The sequence below is a fragment of the Gavialis gangeticus genome, unplaced genomic scaffold (genome assembly GCF_001723915.1).
Source record: "Gavialis gangeticus isolate Ggan-Ray unplaced genomic scaffold, GavGan_comp1, whole genome shotgun sequence".
NCBI lineage: Eukaryota > Metazoa > Chordata > Crocodylia > Gavialidae > Gavialis > Gavialis gangeticus.
Window position 1 is genome coordinate 240,272,948 of NW_017729032.1, and position 18,452 is coordinate 240,291,399.

The 18,452-nt window shown below is 40.5% G+C and overlaps 1 protein-coding gene across 1 annotated transcript in view; it reads right to left on the bottom strand.

The window, feature by feature from the left end:
* Window positions 1–18,452, bottom strand: part of GBE1 (1,4-alpha-glucan branching enzyme 1) — a gene marked incomplete at its 5' end in the record, with an annotated part of 443,948 nt that overhangs the window by 148,808 nt on the left and 276,688 nt on the right. The window contains 4 exons of the mRNA XM_019523899.1: window positions 1,913–2,023; window positions 4,314–4,412; window positions 7,039–7,166; window positions 7,462–7,577. Coding sequence (XP_019379444.1) covers window positions 1,913–2,023; window positions 4,314–4,412; window positions 7,039–7,166; window positions 7,462–7,577 — 454 coding nt within the window. The remainder of the gene's footprint in view (window positions 1–1,912; window positions 2,024–4,313; window positions 4,413–7,038; window positions 7,167–7,461; window positions 7,578–18,452) is intronic.

The window sequence follows — 18,452 nt, forward strand, 5'->3', positions numbered from 1 at the left end:
ACCTTGCCGTGCATCCACAGATGCATCTCAAGCAGGACCAGGGAGGTGATCCTCCCCCTCTATGCAGCACTGGTCAGGCCCCAGCTGGAGTATTGTGTCTAGTTCTAGGCGCCGCACTTCAAGAGGGATGTGGACAACATGGAGAGGGTCCAGAAGAGGGCCACTTGCATGATCAGGGGGCAGCAGGGCAGGCCCTATGAGGAGAGGCTACGGGACCTGAACCTGTTCAGCCTTCACAAGAGAAGGCTGAGGGGGGATCTAGTGGCCTGTTACAAACTAGTCAGAGGGGACCAGCAGGCACTGGGGAAGTCCCTGTTCCCCCGTGCACTACCATGAGTGACCAGGAATAACAGTCACAAGCTGGCAGAGGGTAGATTTAGGCTAGATATCAGAAGGCGGTACTTCACGGTCAGGGCGGCTAGGATCTGGAACCAACTTCCAAGAGAAGTGGTGCTGGCTCCTACCCTGGGGGTCTTTAAGAGGAGGCTAGATGAACACCTTGCTGGGGTCGTTTGAGCCCAGTACTCTTTCCTGCCATGGCAGGGGGTTGGATTCAATGATCTGCTCAGGTCCCTTCTGACCCTAGAAACTATGAAATAGCTTTAATTGTATCAATCAGTTTCTCATTTACACTCTGATTTTATACATTAAGTAATAAATAGGCCAAGTTGAAAGGTAAACTAATATTTTTTCAATAAAGTCTTAAGGTAAGAACATATGAGCAAAAACTTTTCTTGATGTTGAGAAAAGAAGGATCTTGTTTGTTTGTTTTTTTAAGGCTCCCGTGAAATTATGTTTCCAATTGCATTCAAAATAAAAATACTGTGGTATGATAGCAGGTAGATGAGACTATAAGTGACAACATAATTTCAAAATAAAGAGGAGTAAAAATCATGATCTTATCATGATCTTGTTTAAATGGTCATTGTATTGAGTAAATCTTGAGACCAAGAACACGAATTTAATGGAAATGAAGAACTACAAAAACTTCCTACATTTTGCAGAAGCACTCAGCAGTCTTCGTCAGGAATTTGTGGGGTTGGAAACCAATGATACTGTAGGTATCTAAAGAGCAACTAAGTATGAAGGACAAAGGGATATCACATACTAGCAAACATAACTCCCTAGTTTACTGGTCTGTTTCTCTCTCCATGTCCTCTACTCCAGTGCATGCTGGTAACTCCATATTCATCTGGATTTTTTCATGAAAGGTTCCACTTTTTTAGTCAACTCTTGGTTCATTCTGGTGGCTGGAAGTTGACACCTTTTTCTTCTTCATGGGATGGCCAAATGTATGATAGTATCAGAAAACATGCAAATAAGCACATCTTAAATTTAAGAAGGAATAAAGATCCCAGAAAGCTAGATCACCCATCATTTGCAATATTTAAATATGGCTTTGCAAGGGTTTCAGCATTCACTATCTAGTGCCTACACTGTTTTGGTCTTTTAGCCTAATGTAGGACACTTTTTTTTTTTTTTTTCCAACCTTTGCTGTCTTCCAATGAAGGTGGCCTTTTTCCTTAATATTTTCTTCTGGGTACTCAGAAAATTAAGGCCCCCTAAGAAGCATTTTATCTGCTAAAAAGTTTCTGGATTAGTTCTCAATTTTTTTTTTCAGAGTTCTTCCTTGATAACCTTAATAATGGAAACATTCTAGCCAACATGTTTAAGACTGCCTTAAATCAGTCAATCACATTTGTAGAAGTCAAAGCCATCAGTTTTGGCGCTCCATTTTACTTATTTTACAGAAGCCTGGATTTTCAAAGCTGTTCAGCATGGTTCGTTTACAGGTTAATAATAAGTTTTCCATCCTAGGAATTCAAAAAAAATCTTGACAATAATCAGTGTTAGCACCAACCGACAAAGTATAGTAATTTCTCTTTTCTTATTAAAGAGATATTTTCAATACCTGGTCATGACTCTCTGCATATGCAATATATTTCTCTTCGTGCCTCCTGTTGGTCAGTGTATATACTATATTGCCCATATTCCAATCTTCATCTTTCAACTCTTTAATTATCTGTAAAAATGAAAACATAAAAAAACCCCCAAAAAACCCCAAAAGGTCATTCAAACATTAGTTTTAACTGAACCATATTACATATGTTCTCATGGCATTTGGGGATTTAAAATTCCCCCTAAATTGTAAAATTTTCATTATAATTCTTAGCCTTTTTAATTTTCTTTGAAGTGATGCAGTTCCTCTATTTGATATCCCAAATGGGATTTTGCTCCCCAAATTCTGTATTATACTTTAAAATCTCTAAACCTGTATTTTATAATTCTCTTCCATATCAGCTGCCAACTTTTGATTAATAACTGTGGTATGTCAATGTTATTTAAATTGATCTTTTCTGCTTTATAAGAACATCAAGGGATACTAGGCACCATTTCAATGGTTCACTAAGCATAACAACTTCAGTGTTAAAAACCTGTCTTTTGTTTCGTAATGCTTTATAAGCCTCCTCTGATTATTTGTGTTTAAATTTAACCTCGGAAGAAAAACCTATTTCTGAAGAATTAAATTAAAAAAGAATGCCACTAATACAACTGGGGAGTTTAACATGACACCATGAAGTTAAACATTTTAGCAACTGCCTCTCATGCACCCTAGAAAGTGCTGGCAATAAGTCAGCATAAATACTTCAGCAAATTTTTAGGCTGGTGACCTTTAGCTCTAGTTCATGGAATACCATGATACTATGCTCAACATCCAAGTTAGGCATCTTAAGAAGGCTTAAACATTTGTGTGGAAGGAACAAAACTGGTTGTACAATTTGCACATCAATCCTTGCTTCTTCTGAATAAGAGGGTTTCTATAGGTGTTGTATACTACAGGTTTTGAGTCCATACCTGCATTGCAGTCATTCATAACCTGTAGTTTTGCCTCTACCACTCCCCATACTTCCATGCCATGTATTCACAGCACACCATTATATGAGCAACCCTAACTTTGAAATCATTAGCAGAAAAGTCACAACATGGAATAGGACAGACTAGGCTTAAAAGTAGCATGTGTCATATGATCCCTAACACCTTCCACTTATTGAAGTGGGGGAGAGGGAGATGATGTATGATAAAAATAATGTGGATAACCTTCAAGTACAGTTTGGAATGCAAATAAAAATATCAAACAGAAGGGATGTATCACCAATTCAACTATTAGCAACATTTGTAAAATGCATGCAATCAACATTCATATTCATCACTATTTGGACCCGCAAAGTACCTTACTGAACATTTTAACAGACTCTCTATTTCCAAAGAACAGCCTTGGTTCTTACTGCCCCCTCCCTGCTTAGCTTTCTTGAGTCAATAGGAGACAAGAGAAAGAAAGCCTTAAACAGTCCTTGCTAGGTCCAGCTCTTACTTCCCACTGCAAGGATATGTAGGTATTCTCAAGGCTATGCAGGCATTTGGCGAGGGAGTTAGGTACTTCAGTTTAGCTGAAGATCTCCTCCATACTTCCAAAACTTCACAATATCATTTTGGGATCACTGGTTAATTCATTTTCAACGTGAAAGGATGGGAGGAACCAACAGATTTGAAATTGTTTGTGTACTTCAGGACTTGCCCATCTTTTGAGAGTGAAGAAACTAAGGATAATGTAATTCCCATTTTATTTTCCTTTAAGCTACTCTCTGCTGTTATTGAGGACATTAATGTTCCAATGAAATATTTATTACCTTTACTGCTTTCAGATTATCATGATATCATTGGGGATTTGCTTGTAATCTTATGTCTAATTGAAAGACATTCTCTGAAATGTCTCTGACAGCCTTTTGAGATGGCTTATTGTTTTATTCCTTTTCTTGCAATTCGTTGTATTAAAGAGAGGTTGATTTAAATCCCTATCTTATAAGAGTTGGTGTTTATTTAGTACATTATTACTCTTGAGAACCACTTACAGCTTTTATTTTTCTTTTTATAAACTACATCCTAGTGATGGCTGGTGTGTGGCCCACAGATTAAGTAGCTTTTTTTTTTTTTTACTTCAAACTATAATGTTTGATAAAAAATATATATACTGCATTCAATTTAGAGGATTCATTTTTACCAGATCATATTCACACATGCCAATCCCTCCCCGTACATACATTATTTATTTATTTATTTCACTGTACAACAATAACATTAAATTGTTGTACTACAGATTCTAAAAATATGATTCAGGATGAATCCAACCAAAACCTAGAAGCCCATAATTGACAAAAAAACAGGAAAAACCCAAATCAAGCAGAACACAGACTACCCATCATTCTTATTCCAAGAGTCCCAAGCCTCTGAAAGAGGCAGATTGTTTTTTTCACCTGTATCCATTTATCTGGAATTGCCATGGCCATTCGATAATCAAATCCACCTCCTCCCTCTGCAACGGAACAGCAAAGAGCCGGCATTCCAGAAACTTCCTTGAAAAAAAATGTAGGAGAACATTATTTGACTGGTAGCAGCAAAAGCTCCTTGACACTTTCCATAGTACAAAAACTTTCCCATACAAATGTTCTGTTTGCAGCAAATGCTCTAATGCGAGTGACTTAATCCAAAGGTGCTCTAACATTATCCTAGGAGTCTCTATATGTCAGCAGAAATTTTTGTTTACCTGTGAAAATAATGAAGACCATCCCCACTAAATTTCCTAAGAATACTAATGTTAAGAAATATTTGTATCTAAGACGTGCACAAGATTTTTAATGTAAAAAACTAAAACAAAACCAGTTCCTGCAATTTTTTAAGAAAACTAGAGCTAGCAATGTATTTTACTTGCATAAAAGATCACAGGTGCTTCTCCACTGAATTTGACCACATCTACATACAACTGAACCAAATGCAGAACTCAAACAAAGCCTCCACTACAATTTAGGCCCTACTAGCAAGAGTCTAATGGGATGTAGTAGTGTAGAAAGTCTTGCATGAGCTTCCTATGGTGAGAGGAATTTGTTATTTTAATTTTATGTACACAAATGTATTTTATATGTACAGTTTGACCTTCTATGACAAAGCCTATAATAGTATTGAGATATCGTTCCCCACTTAAAAACAACTAAATACATTTTCTTTCAGCTTTTGGGAGAAAAAGTGAGAGCAGAAAACCAAATGTTTACCTTAAATACATGATGCAGTTTTGGTTATTGACATGTATTCTCATGACTACACAAAGCATTTTATCCTTGCTTTATATGTAAAGTCAAAAGTAGTGCTTATGTCTTTCCAAACAGTATGGAACAAAAAACAGAGGGCAATCTAATGCATCAGGCCAGGGCCACAAGTTTATTGGGAATCTCAAGACTGAACAATACATTGAGCCTAGAAATTACTAAAACACGCCTATGCAGAACACTAAGATCTGTTACTTTAAATAATCAGACAATTTTTTAAGGATTATACTACCATCTGTCACAGTCTAGACAAGACCTTTTCTCATGTGGGACTCATTCTGTGTCATTATGGGAAGCACAAAATCATGCTAGCCATTTGTAGTTTTAAATTATATCAATAGTTCCTCCCTCCTAAATTTATTTCACCATGAGGCATGTGGATCAATTCCACATTTTGTACAGAGGTTCCCCCTAGACAGAAAAATGATGTATTGAAATTGAAGTAGTTTTCAATTTAAGCAGGATAAATTGAAGACACATCTTGTTAAAAAAGGAGTCTTAAACTAGGTAATACAAGCAGGCTGAATTTAAAGTTTCATCGGTAGGAATAATGATAATCAGACTATAGCTCCCTAGATGATAAACCAATTTTATTTTAAATGAACTTGAAGATCAATATAACCATAAGTTTTATGCATCAAGTAACTGCTTCTCCTCATCAGTTGCTATTTTTAATACCTGATATCATTAAGCTCTTAAGAGCACTTTGGCACATATAGCTGTTGCCTATTAATTTGCCATATACAACAGATGAAATTAGCATTATTTGTCTTCTGAAGGCCAACATTTCAACATTAGATGTTATTTTGGATTATTAAAAAAAATGACCTGCACATTCCCCAGTAATTTATCAACTACGTGGCATTTTTAAAATAAAATGAATCAGTCACTTATGCATCATTTAATAATATAATGCATTCACCAAGAAATCTTAAGAAAAATACTGTGTAGGATTTTCTTTTTATATACAAAACAGTTCTATGAAACACCCCAACACTCTATTCACAAAAGCTTACTGCTTTTGGATTTTGATATTACTATTATTAATCCCGCATGCCAACAATAATCCTTTGTACCCAAAACCAATTTGCACTGGCTTCAGCCAATTTCAATAATAAAACCTACTTACAGGCCTCAGGAAAAAAAAAAGTTACCTTTATATTAGCGTAAACATTTAACAAAGCTCATAATATATAAGATTTATTACACAGAGGGATTGTCAAGTATGCATATATTTAATTACATTGGCTCATAATCCCTTGGGAGCTGTTACATCATGAACCTTCAATACCAAACAGTAGTGACATTTGTCCAACACAATGCAAACAGAAAATCAAGGTACACCCAAACAAATAAACTTCATAAAAGCTAAATGACAACCTAAAGCTTATGTAAATTAAACACATCATGAATGTTGTATTTTTTCCTGAAGATGTTTTCATAAAGGAGAAGCCTGTCTACTAATGAGTATCTATTTACTTACATGTTTTGTTCAGTAACTGAAATATGACTAATAATTAGCAGGGAACATGAATTCTAGGACAGTAGTAAAACACTGGAACAAGCTACCCAGAGAGGTTGTGAAATCTTCATCCTTGGAAGTTTTTAAGACCCAGCTAAACAAAGCCTTGGCTGAGATGATCTAGTTGGGGCTGGTCCTGCTTTGAGCAGTGGATTGGACTAGATGACCTCCTGAGGACCCTTCCAACCCTAACATTCTATGATTTTATGAATTCCAAACATACCTTACTAATGTTGAAGGATATGAAGTGGCAATTAAGAATAAAGTTTATTACTACTTATTTACTGATATTATAAGCAAACATGCACAGACCAAGTAACTAAAGTTCTTAAGTATTAGGAAAAGTTCCAATATTACCTCAGCTATGGTTAGACATCTGGGTTGCAAAAACTTGATCATGTGATTGGCCAACATTAGGTAAACCAAAGCATCTTCATCTACATGTAGACCAAAATATTCATGGTAATCGCCACTGAAAGATTCGCCTAATAAGATAAGAAGTTTAAAGGTACCAAATTCAGAAAATTTTACTTACAAGTAGTTTTGATATATGCTATTTCACAGCACTACCAGCAATATTATTTTGCATTTTCAGTACTACACTTAATCACAACATAGCAAGGAGTTAGCAAATTGACAATTTTAAAATGTTACAATATATAGTTCTGAACTACTCATTGATATTTTTTGGTATTTTACTTTTTCCACAATAGTATGATTGCAAGACAAAAAGACAGAGATGTATATTTATACACATACGTGCTTAGTAAGTTTACTTACCAATTCCATGATTGTGGTATATCATAGATGTAATACCATCGAAACGGAAGCCATCAAAGCTATATTCTTCTATCCATGATCTCAAGTTGGAGAGAAGGAATCTCAAAACTTCCCAGCTAAAATGATAGTTAGGTTATGAGCACAGGGCAAGTTTCTGGTTGCAATGCATACTCTACCTAGTAAAAGAGCTGTATTCTATTTCAAGTAGACTACTGAATGAATATTTTTAACAACATTTGTTACTGACTTTGTATAGAAAGTTTCATTTTTATATATTGTAACGGATCATTGCTTTAGTCATTTGAAGATGGAACAAATTAGGCTTAAAATATTTTGAGATGACTAATCCAATGTGAGCCTCCATTTAAACTGATTAATATATATATATATTTTACCTTATTAAATATGCTTGAAATCCAATGAAATAGGTTTTTAGTACAGGTGCACCAATACATTGGTCCCATATTAGATTGGCAATGATATAAGGAAAATTGACTGCATCAGCAGTCGGCATTTTTTGGCTGATGTGGGCCATAATGCCCACATGAATGTGCACAGACGCAGCACAACATGCAGGTGGACAGGAGTGCAGCCTGGCAGCATGGAGAGCAGCTGAGTCTGGCTGTCAAGTCTGTTGCGAGGGAAGGTGTCGGGGGGGGGGCAGAGAATTGGCTGCACAGCTGGGTCAGGACATGGGACAGAGCCACGAGCAGGTCATCAAGGAGTGTTGAGGGAGGAGGCAGCTCCTGCCACTGCACACACCCCGAGAGGATATGTGGGGCATGTGTCCTTGGATCTATGCATGGGATGCAGGCAGGCTGCCAGTGCGGGCTTGGGCTGGGGTCGGTGCTGGGCTCCTCTCCACAGGGGGCGGGGCTGGGGTGTGAGTGCCAGCAGCACTGTTAGGGCTATGATGAATTTTGAGATGGCTGCAGCTCCCCCCCCATAGCCCCCTCCCAGCACCACTGCTGCCCACCCTGAGCACAGCCCAGCCCCCACCAGGAAGAGGCCAGTGCCACTCCCAGCCCCAGCTCACAGCGGCAGCCTGCCCTTGCCCCATGCACAGCTCCAGAGGGCACACACCCCCCATACCCTCTCAGGGTGTGTGCGGTAGTGGGATCCATCCTCCCATGCTCCTGGATGCTCCACCCATACCGCTGCGCAGCAGCTGCCCCTGCCCGAGCCCCACTCCCTCCCTCACCACAGGGGCCTCAATCTGCACCCCAATGCCCCTTCCCCCCCCCCACCTCTTCCTCCACAACAGACTTACCAGTATAGTGCTGCTCTCCACACTGCCCGGTTGCATAAATCGGCAATTGGATTTCATCAGTTGATGTGGCTCGTTAAAAATCGGCCATCAGTATCAGCCCAAAAATTCCCTATTGGTGCACCCCTGTTTTTTAGTATACATTGTTTTGTGAAATCTGAACAAAATTGTAATAGCTTTTTTTAAGGTTTAGTCTCGTCTAAGTACCTAACATTACCTTGCTCCCTCATATAGTCAACTGTGCCTTTAAACGACATTCTCTATCCAAAGAACATTAACCAGGCAAGCAAAAATGCCCCATATTTGGAAGAGGGAAGCTGTGTCTGTAGCAGTGGTTTACTCAGCTAATGTAAATGGTTAAGACAAAACATGCTGTGTAATTTCTTAATGGTTCCCTTTTTGTGAAAGACTAAACAAAAAAGTAACAATAATTAAACTTTACTTTGCATGCAGCTGGTGATGGATTACTGCTTTCAGTAAAGAATATTTTTAATTATTTTAAATGCAAGAGATAGTGCTTTGAAATGGACAGCAGCTACAAAATTATATTTAAAACATAGCAAGAACAGTAGCATAATAATGTTTCACCTTTTGAGATCTCCTACAGGCTCATGAAAGAAAATTATTTACAGAAGCAAATGAAAAAAAGTTAGACTTTCCTGGATTAGATGTCCTGAGGTACATCTTGTCATCAAGGGAGTATTGACCCTACCTAAATCATCCAAGACAAGTGTACGTTTAACCTATTCTTAAAAATTGCAAGAACAACTCTCTTGCACAACTACTAGGCACAACATCCCAAAACACTAAGAGCAACCTAACCTGCCACAGAGAAAGCACGAGGAAGAAGCCAAAGGTATTACCCTAACTTCCAAACTAGTAGAGGAAGGCAAGACTTTTTCGAATTTAAAAGTAGTGGGCTATAAATAAATATAGAAAATCAGTAGCTGAACCAGACATGAGAAAGCAAGAGATGGCCCTAAGAAAACAAGTGGTTAAAACATCTAGTACAGTAAAAAAATTCTTATTGAATAATTAAATTGGAAAATAGAGGTCCTACATTCCCGGTCCTAGCTCCTGAATTGAGGATCCCAACTGCCTCAGCAGTGGTGGTAGATTTTTGTGCAACTGGCATGGGGAAAAACACCCCTCATATTGGAAATTGCATACAAGGAAGCCTCACTAAATACACTGTCCATAATTAAATTGCTGCCAAAAGCAGCTTGTGCTTAGTAGTAGAAACCAACTATGAAGTTGATTAAATTCAGCTAACACTGAGTATGGATATAAGCCACATGGTCCACACTCGGAAAATCTGTGGATGGGAACCTACCGTAAAGATAGTTTAGGAATCTTAATAAGATTTATGGTAGTACCCTTAAGCACAGTCCCCCTCATCACTGACTTCTTCAAATCATGGTGAGACACTGAATTGAATATATTTTTACTTCCTCTTCATTCCCACAGCAGAGCTTTCTTTCCCATTTCCAATCTGTTTCTTCATCAGCCTTAAATGCCTGGCAAACATCACCAAATGGGGTCCCAAATAGTCCACTCAGAATCCCTCTGTCACCCCCTTTCTCACTGTATCCCATATGATTACTATGGCCCCACCCTCCACAAGACGGAGCTGGGCCAGGTTGCCTTGCACCTTAACTGCATCTCAATTTTGGAGGATCTCAGGACTCATAACAAGAACACCCAGTTCCAATTATGAGTGGGGGTTAATTTGCACATGGATCATTTGTGAGGGGCATCTGGAGGATACACACATACTGGGCAGTGCTGCGCTGTGGAGTCACCATAGCTTGAAATGCTGCTGATTAGCCCAGCTACTCTAGCCCATACAGTGAATCTTGAGCCTTTTGTTTTTGGACTAATGCATGTATAATTTGTACTACATAAAAGCAGATGCCAACATAATACTTAAAAGCATGTTTATGGATTACATGTGCTAAAACTTGCAGCAGTTAAAAAAAAAAAAAAAAAAGGTAATATGCATCAATTTTGGATGAACTAAGTGTATGGGCACTATATGCAAGTTGCTACAGCCATGCTTAATTTCAAGGTTAGATATTTTGAAATTTGATGCTTACTTCTGTGATCAGGAGAGCAGGGTCTGACAGTAAGAAGAGAGAGAAGGGGCTCCCATGGAAAAAAAAGGAGGAAAGCAGAGAGCAAAGGGACTACCTGACCACCCACATTTATTTTCCCTGCTGTAGCAGTAGGACGGAGACAAATTCAAGTCAAACTTCCAAAAAATTAGATCCTATACCTGCAAAATTATAACAAATTTATCCATTTTTTGTATATAGAATCTAATTATTGAGAGCTCATCTTATTATTATGGTCATCTTCTATTCAAATAAACATGATAATTAATTTTCCTGGTCAGATAATGTTATCGTCAGAAGAATGAAGCCCTATATTGCAACTGAGGGTCATTGAACATACTAGGTTCTGTGGGGGAGGGAGGGGATTGTTTTTGGGGGTTTTGTTTTTTCTCTTTGTAGAGGAACACAGTTATAACTAAACCAATGCAATGTTCATATAGAATAATATCCATTTGCAGCAGGCCCTTAAAATGAAATAGTTTTTATGGTAGGTGTAACATACTATTCTTCTTAAAAGTTTCATGATCATAAGAACATAAAATAAGTAGGGCTAACAAGGGACCTCATGAGGTTATTTGGTCCAGCCCCCTGCTCAAAGCAGTATCATCTTAGATGAAACCATCCCAGCCTGTGTAACCTTCTCTTGAAAACTTCCAAGGGTAGAGACTGCACAATTTCTCTAGGTGGCCTGTTCCAAGGCGTGGCTGTCATCTCAGTAAGAACATTCCTCTGACTCTGCAACCTAAATTGCCCCTACTAAAGCTTGTGGCCATTATTCCTAGTCCTGTCTCCTACAGCCACAGAAACAAGCCCATCTCTATCCTCTCTATAAACATCCTTCACGTATTTGAAGACTTATCAAATCCCCCTTCCTTCCTTATGTACAGAGGCTGCTGCAATGGAGCTGGTGCTGAGGCTTTGGAAACTGGTGCACCTGTCTGAAGCCTCCTGTCCTCCTGTCACAGCTATCCCAGGCTCTGGGCAACTGCAGCAGGTGGTGGGCAGGCTTCAAACCACTGCACCAGGATGTGAAGCCCCAGCACTGGCTTCCTGGTAGTGGGAGGTGCATGCGTGACTTGGGGTGCAGGGCAGGGAAGTGACTGGGGCAGTACAAACCCTCTCCCCCGCACCCCCCCAGGCACACATGCACCCACCACCAGCAATAAGGATTGGGCCCCTCAAGGCTCCCGTCATCTGACTTTGGCACCTGAAGTTGAGAAGTGGGTCAAGACTGGGGTTTTTTGGCACTCTGGCCAAAAGCGTTGCTGAACTCTGGTCTACTGTAACCCCCCAGGTCCTTCTCTGCAGTACTGCACTCTAGCCAGTCATTGCCCAGTCTGTATTTGTACATGCAGTTATTTTGTCCCAAGTGCAGGACTTAGCACTTGTCACTCTTTAGTCTCATCTAATCATTTGCAAATCTGTTTTCCAGTCTATCCAGGTCATTCTGGATCCCAGCCCTACCCTCCAGTTTATTGCAACTCCACCCAAATTGCAACTTGGTGCCATCTATAAATCATGCACTGAATTCCATCATCCAAATGATTAGTGATGATATTGAACAATACTAGAGTCAAGACAGACCTTTGTGGAACCCCACTTAATACTCTTTTCAACTAGAGATTGAAACATTGATGACTACTCATCGAATATGGTGATTCAATGAGCTATGTATCCACCTTACAGTACTTTCATCTAGCCTGTTAATAAGAATGGCATGGAAGACAGTGTCAAAAGTTTGCTAAAGTGAAGGTATAAACACATCCACTGCTCTCCTCCCATGCACAAAGCTTACCACCTTCTCAAAGAAGGAAATCAGGTTGGTCAGGCATGACTTGCTCTTGGTGAATCCATGCTGGCTGTTCCTGATAACTTTGTTTCTCTGTAGGTGCTTCAAAATAGGTCTTCTGATGACCTGCTTCAACTCTCCACTTCTTCAGACAATCTACACTGGGATGGTGAGCTTACCTTGGAGCGTGGACACTTTCTACAGAAAGCTCATCCTAAGAAATTCTTATCACCTAGATGCTGCTGAGCACTATTTTCAAGGGTAGCTCTACTTGTGCTATAATAAAAACAGGTTTGGAGATCAGTCCAGACAAGAATCCACGGTTATATATGTATTAAGGGCACTGCCACTGGCCCCAAACACAGAGCTGTTGGTAGGACAAAGGATTGAAAACCTAAGCTTTGCAATGAAAGCAATAATGTATGAGGAAAGAGTAGAGAGGGTAAAAATATGAATTCCACTACGCAAACCAATCTGGGGCTCTGCACTAGTTAAGAGAGTTGATTTTGTGAAAGTAATAACAGTGTTCCCCCAGGAAGACTTTTAATAACATTTTAAATGTTACAATATTTCTACTCCACGTTGTGCGCTTGTTGGTATTAAAAAAATTCTAAAAAGTTAAAATTTAGCACAAAGCATGGAGGCAGAAAAGATTTACACACACACCCACACACACACACACACCCACACCCACCCCCCTATATACACATCTATCTTTTTTGTCCTCCATTCTATACAGCTACATACATCTATAAACACAGATATATACCTCTATACACATATCTATACATCCTTTGTATAGTTCTATACCTTCTTTATATAGACCCTATTAACACTGCCATTGAAAACCCGATTATAATTTTTTTTTCAAACCGTGGATGATTATCTCTGTATTCCTTCCTTGCAAGTATAGGGAATACATCAATAGCAATAATACTGTGTACTCCCAAAGACAATGTTTCTAATATGACTCCAGTTCAACTTGCTGAATATCTGACAATGGATACTGTCCTTTACAAGGCTGGCAATAATAGGGAATATATTGTACCTATTTTATTTTAAATATAGAAGGTTACAGACTTCTACAATAGCTGTGTAGATTTGGTTCTCCCTTCCCTTCATCTTCCCTGTATCATTTTGTGCCTGTTATAAATCAGCATCTGTGTATGTGGCAGCCATGACATAACAGTCAAGGGATGCACGTGTCCCATCTTGATCATGCCCTGAATACTACACTAATACAAAAACAAGTTTCTCTATATACAACTCCGTTAATGATCAAGTATACCATTATCCCTATTCCATAGTTCCTTTCCACTCCTATTCTTTATGATCAATCATTTGCTATTACTTCATCTTTACTCTGCCTTTTTCAGGCTTAGATCTTTTCATGATCCTTTTTCCTATGCTTGATTATATTCCATTCATGTGGCTATCCAAGTAGCATTCACAATGTATCAGACTCAGACTAATTTTTCCTCTGTACGAGGATATAGTGTCAAACAAAAGACGTGTAAGCTTCTATGACCTTTGTTATTCCGGTTAATACTTTATTTATGTTACGGTTTAGAGCTTTAATAAAAACATCACCTTAATGCAGCGCAACACAAGTAGGTCATGTGCGACAGCTCCACCTTGTGTGTTAGTAACCATCCTACAACACTGACACTTGTAAAATACTTTACACATCAGGAGTCCTACTGACTATAAAAAGATTGCTCAGCATCAGAAAGTTACTTGGGTGCATGAAACATCTGTGGAATCAAGGTCTAAACTGCCCTTATGTAAAACACTGCAGAGAGCTTTATCTGAAATTCTGTAAAAACATTCTGGTCACTCATGCGCAAGAAAGATTATTTCAAACCTTAACAGGTGTACAGAACAGTTACCAGGATGATTAGGGGAAAATAAAGAGCCTGTCTTATGACATGAGTTTAAAATAGGTTTGTACAGACCAGCAAAACTAAATTTAAGAAAGAATCATTATCCCCCACGAATAAGGTAGAATGGATAAATAATGGGAAGGGAGAAAAATCAGTTACTCATCTTCTCTGTAAAGATGTGGTGTACATACATGTTTCACAATAGGTTCATGAACATCCAGCTTTCTTAAGCATACAACTCATGTCTCCAACCAACTTTCTAGACAGGCAGAACTGCTTTGACCAGTGTTATCTTGCACTAGGAACATGGGGCGCTTGTACACGTGATAAAGTCACTGTTTTTCTGGTTTAATTGCATCATGCTGTACATTTGTGAATTTTCTTCTTTCTTTCTTTTTATTTTTTTACAATTTAAACCAGTTACAGCTACATTCCAAACCCAACCACGTCCACATGTAGTTTAGTTTGCAGCATAGCTATTTGTAACGTTGCAGCCTTTGATAGCTTGCAATGCTGCCGTGGGAGAGGCAGGCTGAAGGCAGAAGCAGTAAGGGGCCCAATCCTTTCCCCGCCCACCACCCAGAGCCTGCCCGCATCTCCCATGGCCAAGGGGCAAGCTGCTGGAGGGCCCCAGTACTTTCTTCCAGTGTCGATGCCCACTGGGGCCACCTGGGTAGATTGCTGCTCCAGCTTGGGCTCAAGGAACATTTGGATTGGGCTGCGTGCTGCTTGCTTGCTGGGGCAGCACCCACCTGCTAGTTGCCTGCCCAGGTGGCTCCAGAGAGTGTCAACACTGTGGAGTGAAGCTCTGGGTCTCTGGCCACAGGAAAGGCAGGTAGGCTCGGGGGGAGGGGAAGATCAGGCCCCTTGCCATTTCCCCCCCGCACTCAGTGGACCTAGCCTGTGCAAGCTGCTGCTGGGCTGTATAGCCCCTGAGCTGTGGGGGGTAGGGTGGGGTGGGGAGGGGGGTGGTACTTTCGTCCCCAGTGGCAGCATCTCCCAGGGCCACCTGGGAGGGCTGTTAGCTGTGCAGGTGCTGCCCCAGCTGACAGGCAGCACCCGCTGGATCTAACTCTTCCCTGAGCCCACAAGCAGTGTGGCGCCTGATCCTTCTCCCTCTTTCTCCTGTGGAACCTGCCTGCCTCTCCCATGGCTGGGGGGTGAGCTGTCTGTGGGTCTTAATGGCAAGGGGACCCAGACATTACCCCTATACCAGCAGCACCCACCAGGCAGCATCTGCCTCCTAGCAGCCCACACTGACAGCTCCCAGGTGGTGCCAGCACCACAAAGGGAAGGACCACCCCCTACGCCACCACCTGCAGCTCAGGGACTGCTCAGCCTGCTGGCCATTGCGGAGGTGGGCAGGCTTCACAGGAGAAGGAAGAAAAGAAAAAAGAAGGATTGGGCCCTCACCATAACGGTGACGGAAGCCCTAAATTGAAATGGTGGATTTTTAATCATCACAATTAAAAACCCATTATTTTAATTAGGGTTACACTGATACAGGTTTGGGGGCCAATATTGATATCTGATTTTTAAGGAGGCATATCAGTCCATAGCGAGCCAATTTCCAGTACAACGCAGAGAGCTTCCTCCACCTGGTAAGTCAGTTGTAGTGGAAGGGAAGGTGGGAGGGAAGGGGTGTGGGAGAGCAGATCAATCCCTCCCACAGTGAGGGAGGTGCGAGGGGCAGGCGCTGCCCAGCCAGGGTGGTGTGGGGCACGGGATGGAGTCATGACTTGTTGGGGTGCAGCTCCCACTGCTGCTTACACTCTGGGAGGGTGTGTGTGTGGGGGGTGTGCAACCCCAAATCTGCATGGGGCAGGCAGGCTGCAGCTGTGGGCTGGATCTGGGGCTGCACCTGGCTCTTCTCACTGGGGGCTGGGCTTGGGGCAGGGGTTACAGAGGGGGCTGCAGCCACCCCAAATTTTGCCATAGCTATCTCCTAGTGCTGCTGCCACCAGCCAACCAGCGCAGCCCTGGCTTTTCCTAGCTCAACCCCCACCTCCTCCCACATGCCGGGAAGAGCTAGGGCTGTGCCAGGAGGGAGCCACGGCAAAACTAGGGGTGGCTGCAGCCCCCTCCATAGCCCCCACTCTGAGCTCAGCCCCCACCGAGAAGAGCCTGCCACAGCCCCATCTCCAGCTGCAGCCTACCCTGCTTCACACAGATCTGGGGGCACATGCCCCCCTGTGCCCAGCCAGGGTGTAAGCAGCGGTGGGAGCCACCCCCCGATAAGTCATGGCTCCATCCCACACCTCACCCCACCCTGGCTGGGCAGAACCTGCCCCAGCCCCCTCCCTCACTGCAGAGTGAGGGTTGATCTGCACACACATATGGCATTTATCAGTCAAATTAATCTGCTGCATCAGGCTGATTTCTGATACAGCCAATTTTCCTTATTTTGGTACTGATCCGATATCGGACGGGTGTATCGGTGCATCTCTAATTTTAAGTTAGGGGACTAAACCCTGATTGTGTGTACAAGTGGCCACAGAAAAACTCTGGATCAAAGAGATGAAGAGCACTTCATGGAACAGACATAATCAATACATCATTGCAAATAGCAATTACAAATCAAAGGTAAATAGTACTTTTAATTCTTGGTCTGACTGCACTTTCAGGCAATATTTCCTCAAGTTTTAGATCAGATGATACTTACATAGTATTATGAAAGGTTAAACATGATGACATTACTACTTTAAAAATGTCTACACCACAATGAGCTGCTGAGACGCATTGAGAAGTTATATATAATCATTAAACATTAGCTGTTTTAACTTCTCAGAGCCTTCTGCCATGCACTTATTGCATACAAGTTAAATAAAAGCTATATAGTAAGCACTGCAATTTTAAGAATGTGAACAAGAAATAACCTACATTTCTCTGCAAGCTAAACCACAATAATCATTAGAAAGTACTAGTATCAATAGCTAAGGAACAGTAACGCAATTCATTAGTTATATATTAATAAAATATACTGTTGGAGTTCAACAATGGCATTTCTATTTCCAAAAGAACTCAAATTCTGGATAATCTACTAAAATATATACTAAGCATCTTTCATAGAATTCATTCCAGTAAGCGCTGTAATTCAGTGTCTGTTGTATAATACTGAATAATGCCAGCATATCATCAAAAGAGAAGTTGGCCAATATGTTTACAGCTTTCAAAAGACAAAAAAGTGACAAATGTTATAGCACAAAATGTGCAGAAAAGCTCTTAATTAAAGAAACACTAATGCCACAGCATTCACTAAAACTAATTAGTTGAAAAAAAATGGCAACTTACTTTTCCTGCTTTTCAAATAAAAATATCAAGTACTTATTTTGCAACATGAAACTAAACTGATTTCAGAATGCAGAGGCTTGAATACTTTCCGATACAGAAAACTATTAATTTTAAAATATATTATTTATTTATAGTTGATTTAATCATGCTTATAATTCTCATTTACCCATTAGTCCTTATTTTTAGGAATAAGTGAAAAGTAATTCTGAAAATACCTGTTTTTTGTTATTCTTTGGGAATCTGCAGTCTTAACTCCAACACAGACAGGTCCTCATTTTGAAAGCAACAATTTCTGCTTGTTTTCTCACATGCAGTGATATAAGGTACATACACATTTTATATTTAGATAGAGCTCACCCAGGTAGCTTGATTTAAATGACTGGACATGCTGGCCTTCACAGGGCTTAGATTGCTGTATAATGTTGCACTCAATCTAAAGTTAGTTCACTTCAGTAGGTGAACTGACTTTGGATTGGCCTGGGTTAACCTGATCTAAAATGGGTTAATCCAGTCTAACGAACATTTGGGGAAAGCCCAGCCACTCACCACAGCCCCACACCTATGCTGTTCCTATCCTCCTCCAACTATTTTTAGCCCCTCTGACTACCTCCTTACCAACAAAGCAACTCCTTCTCCCCTCTTCCCCA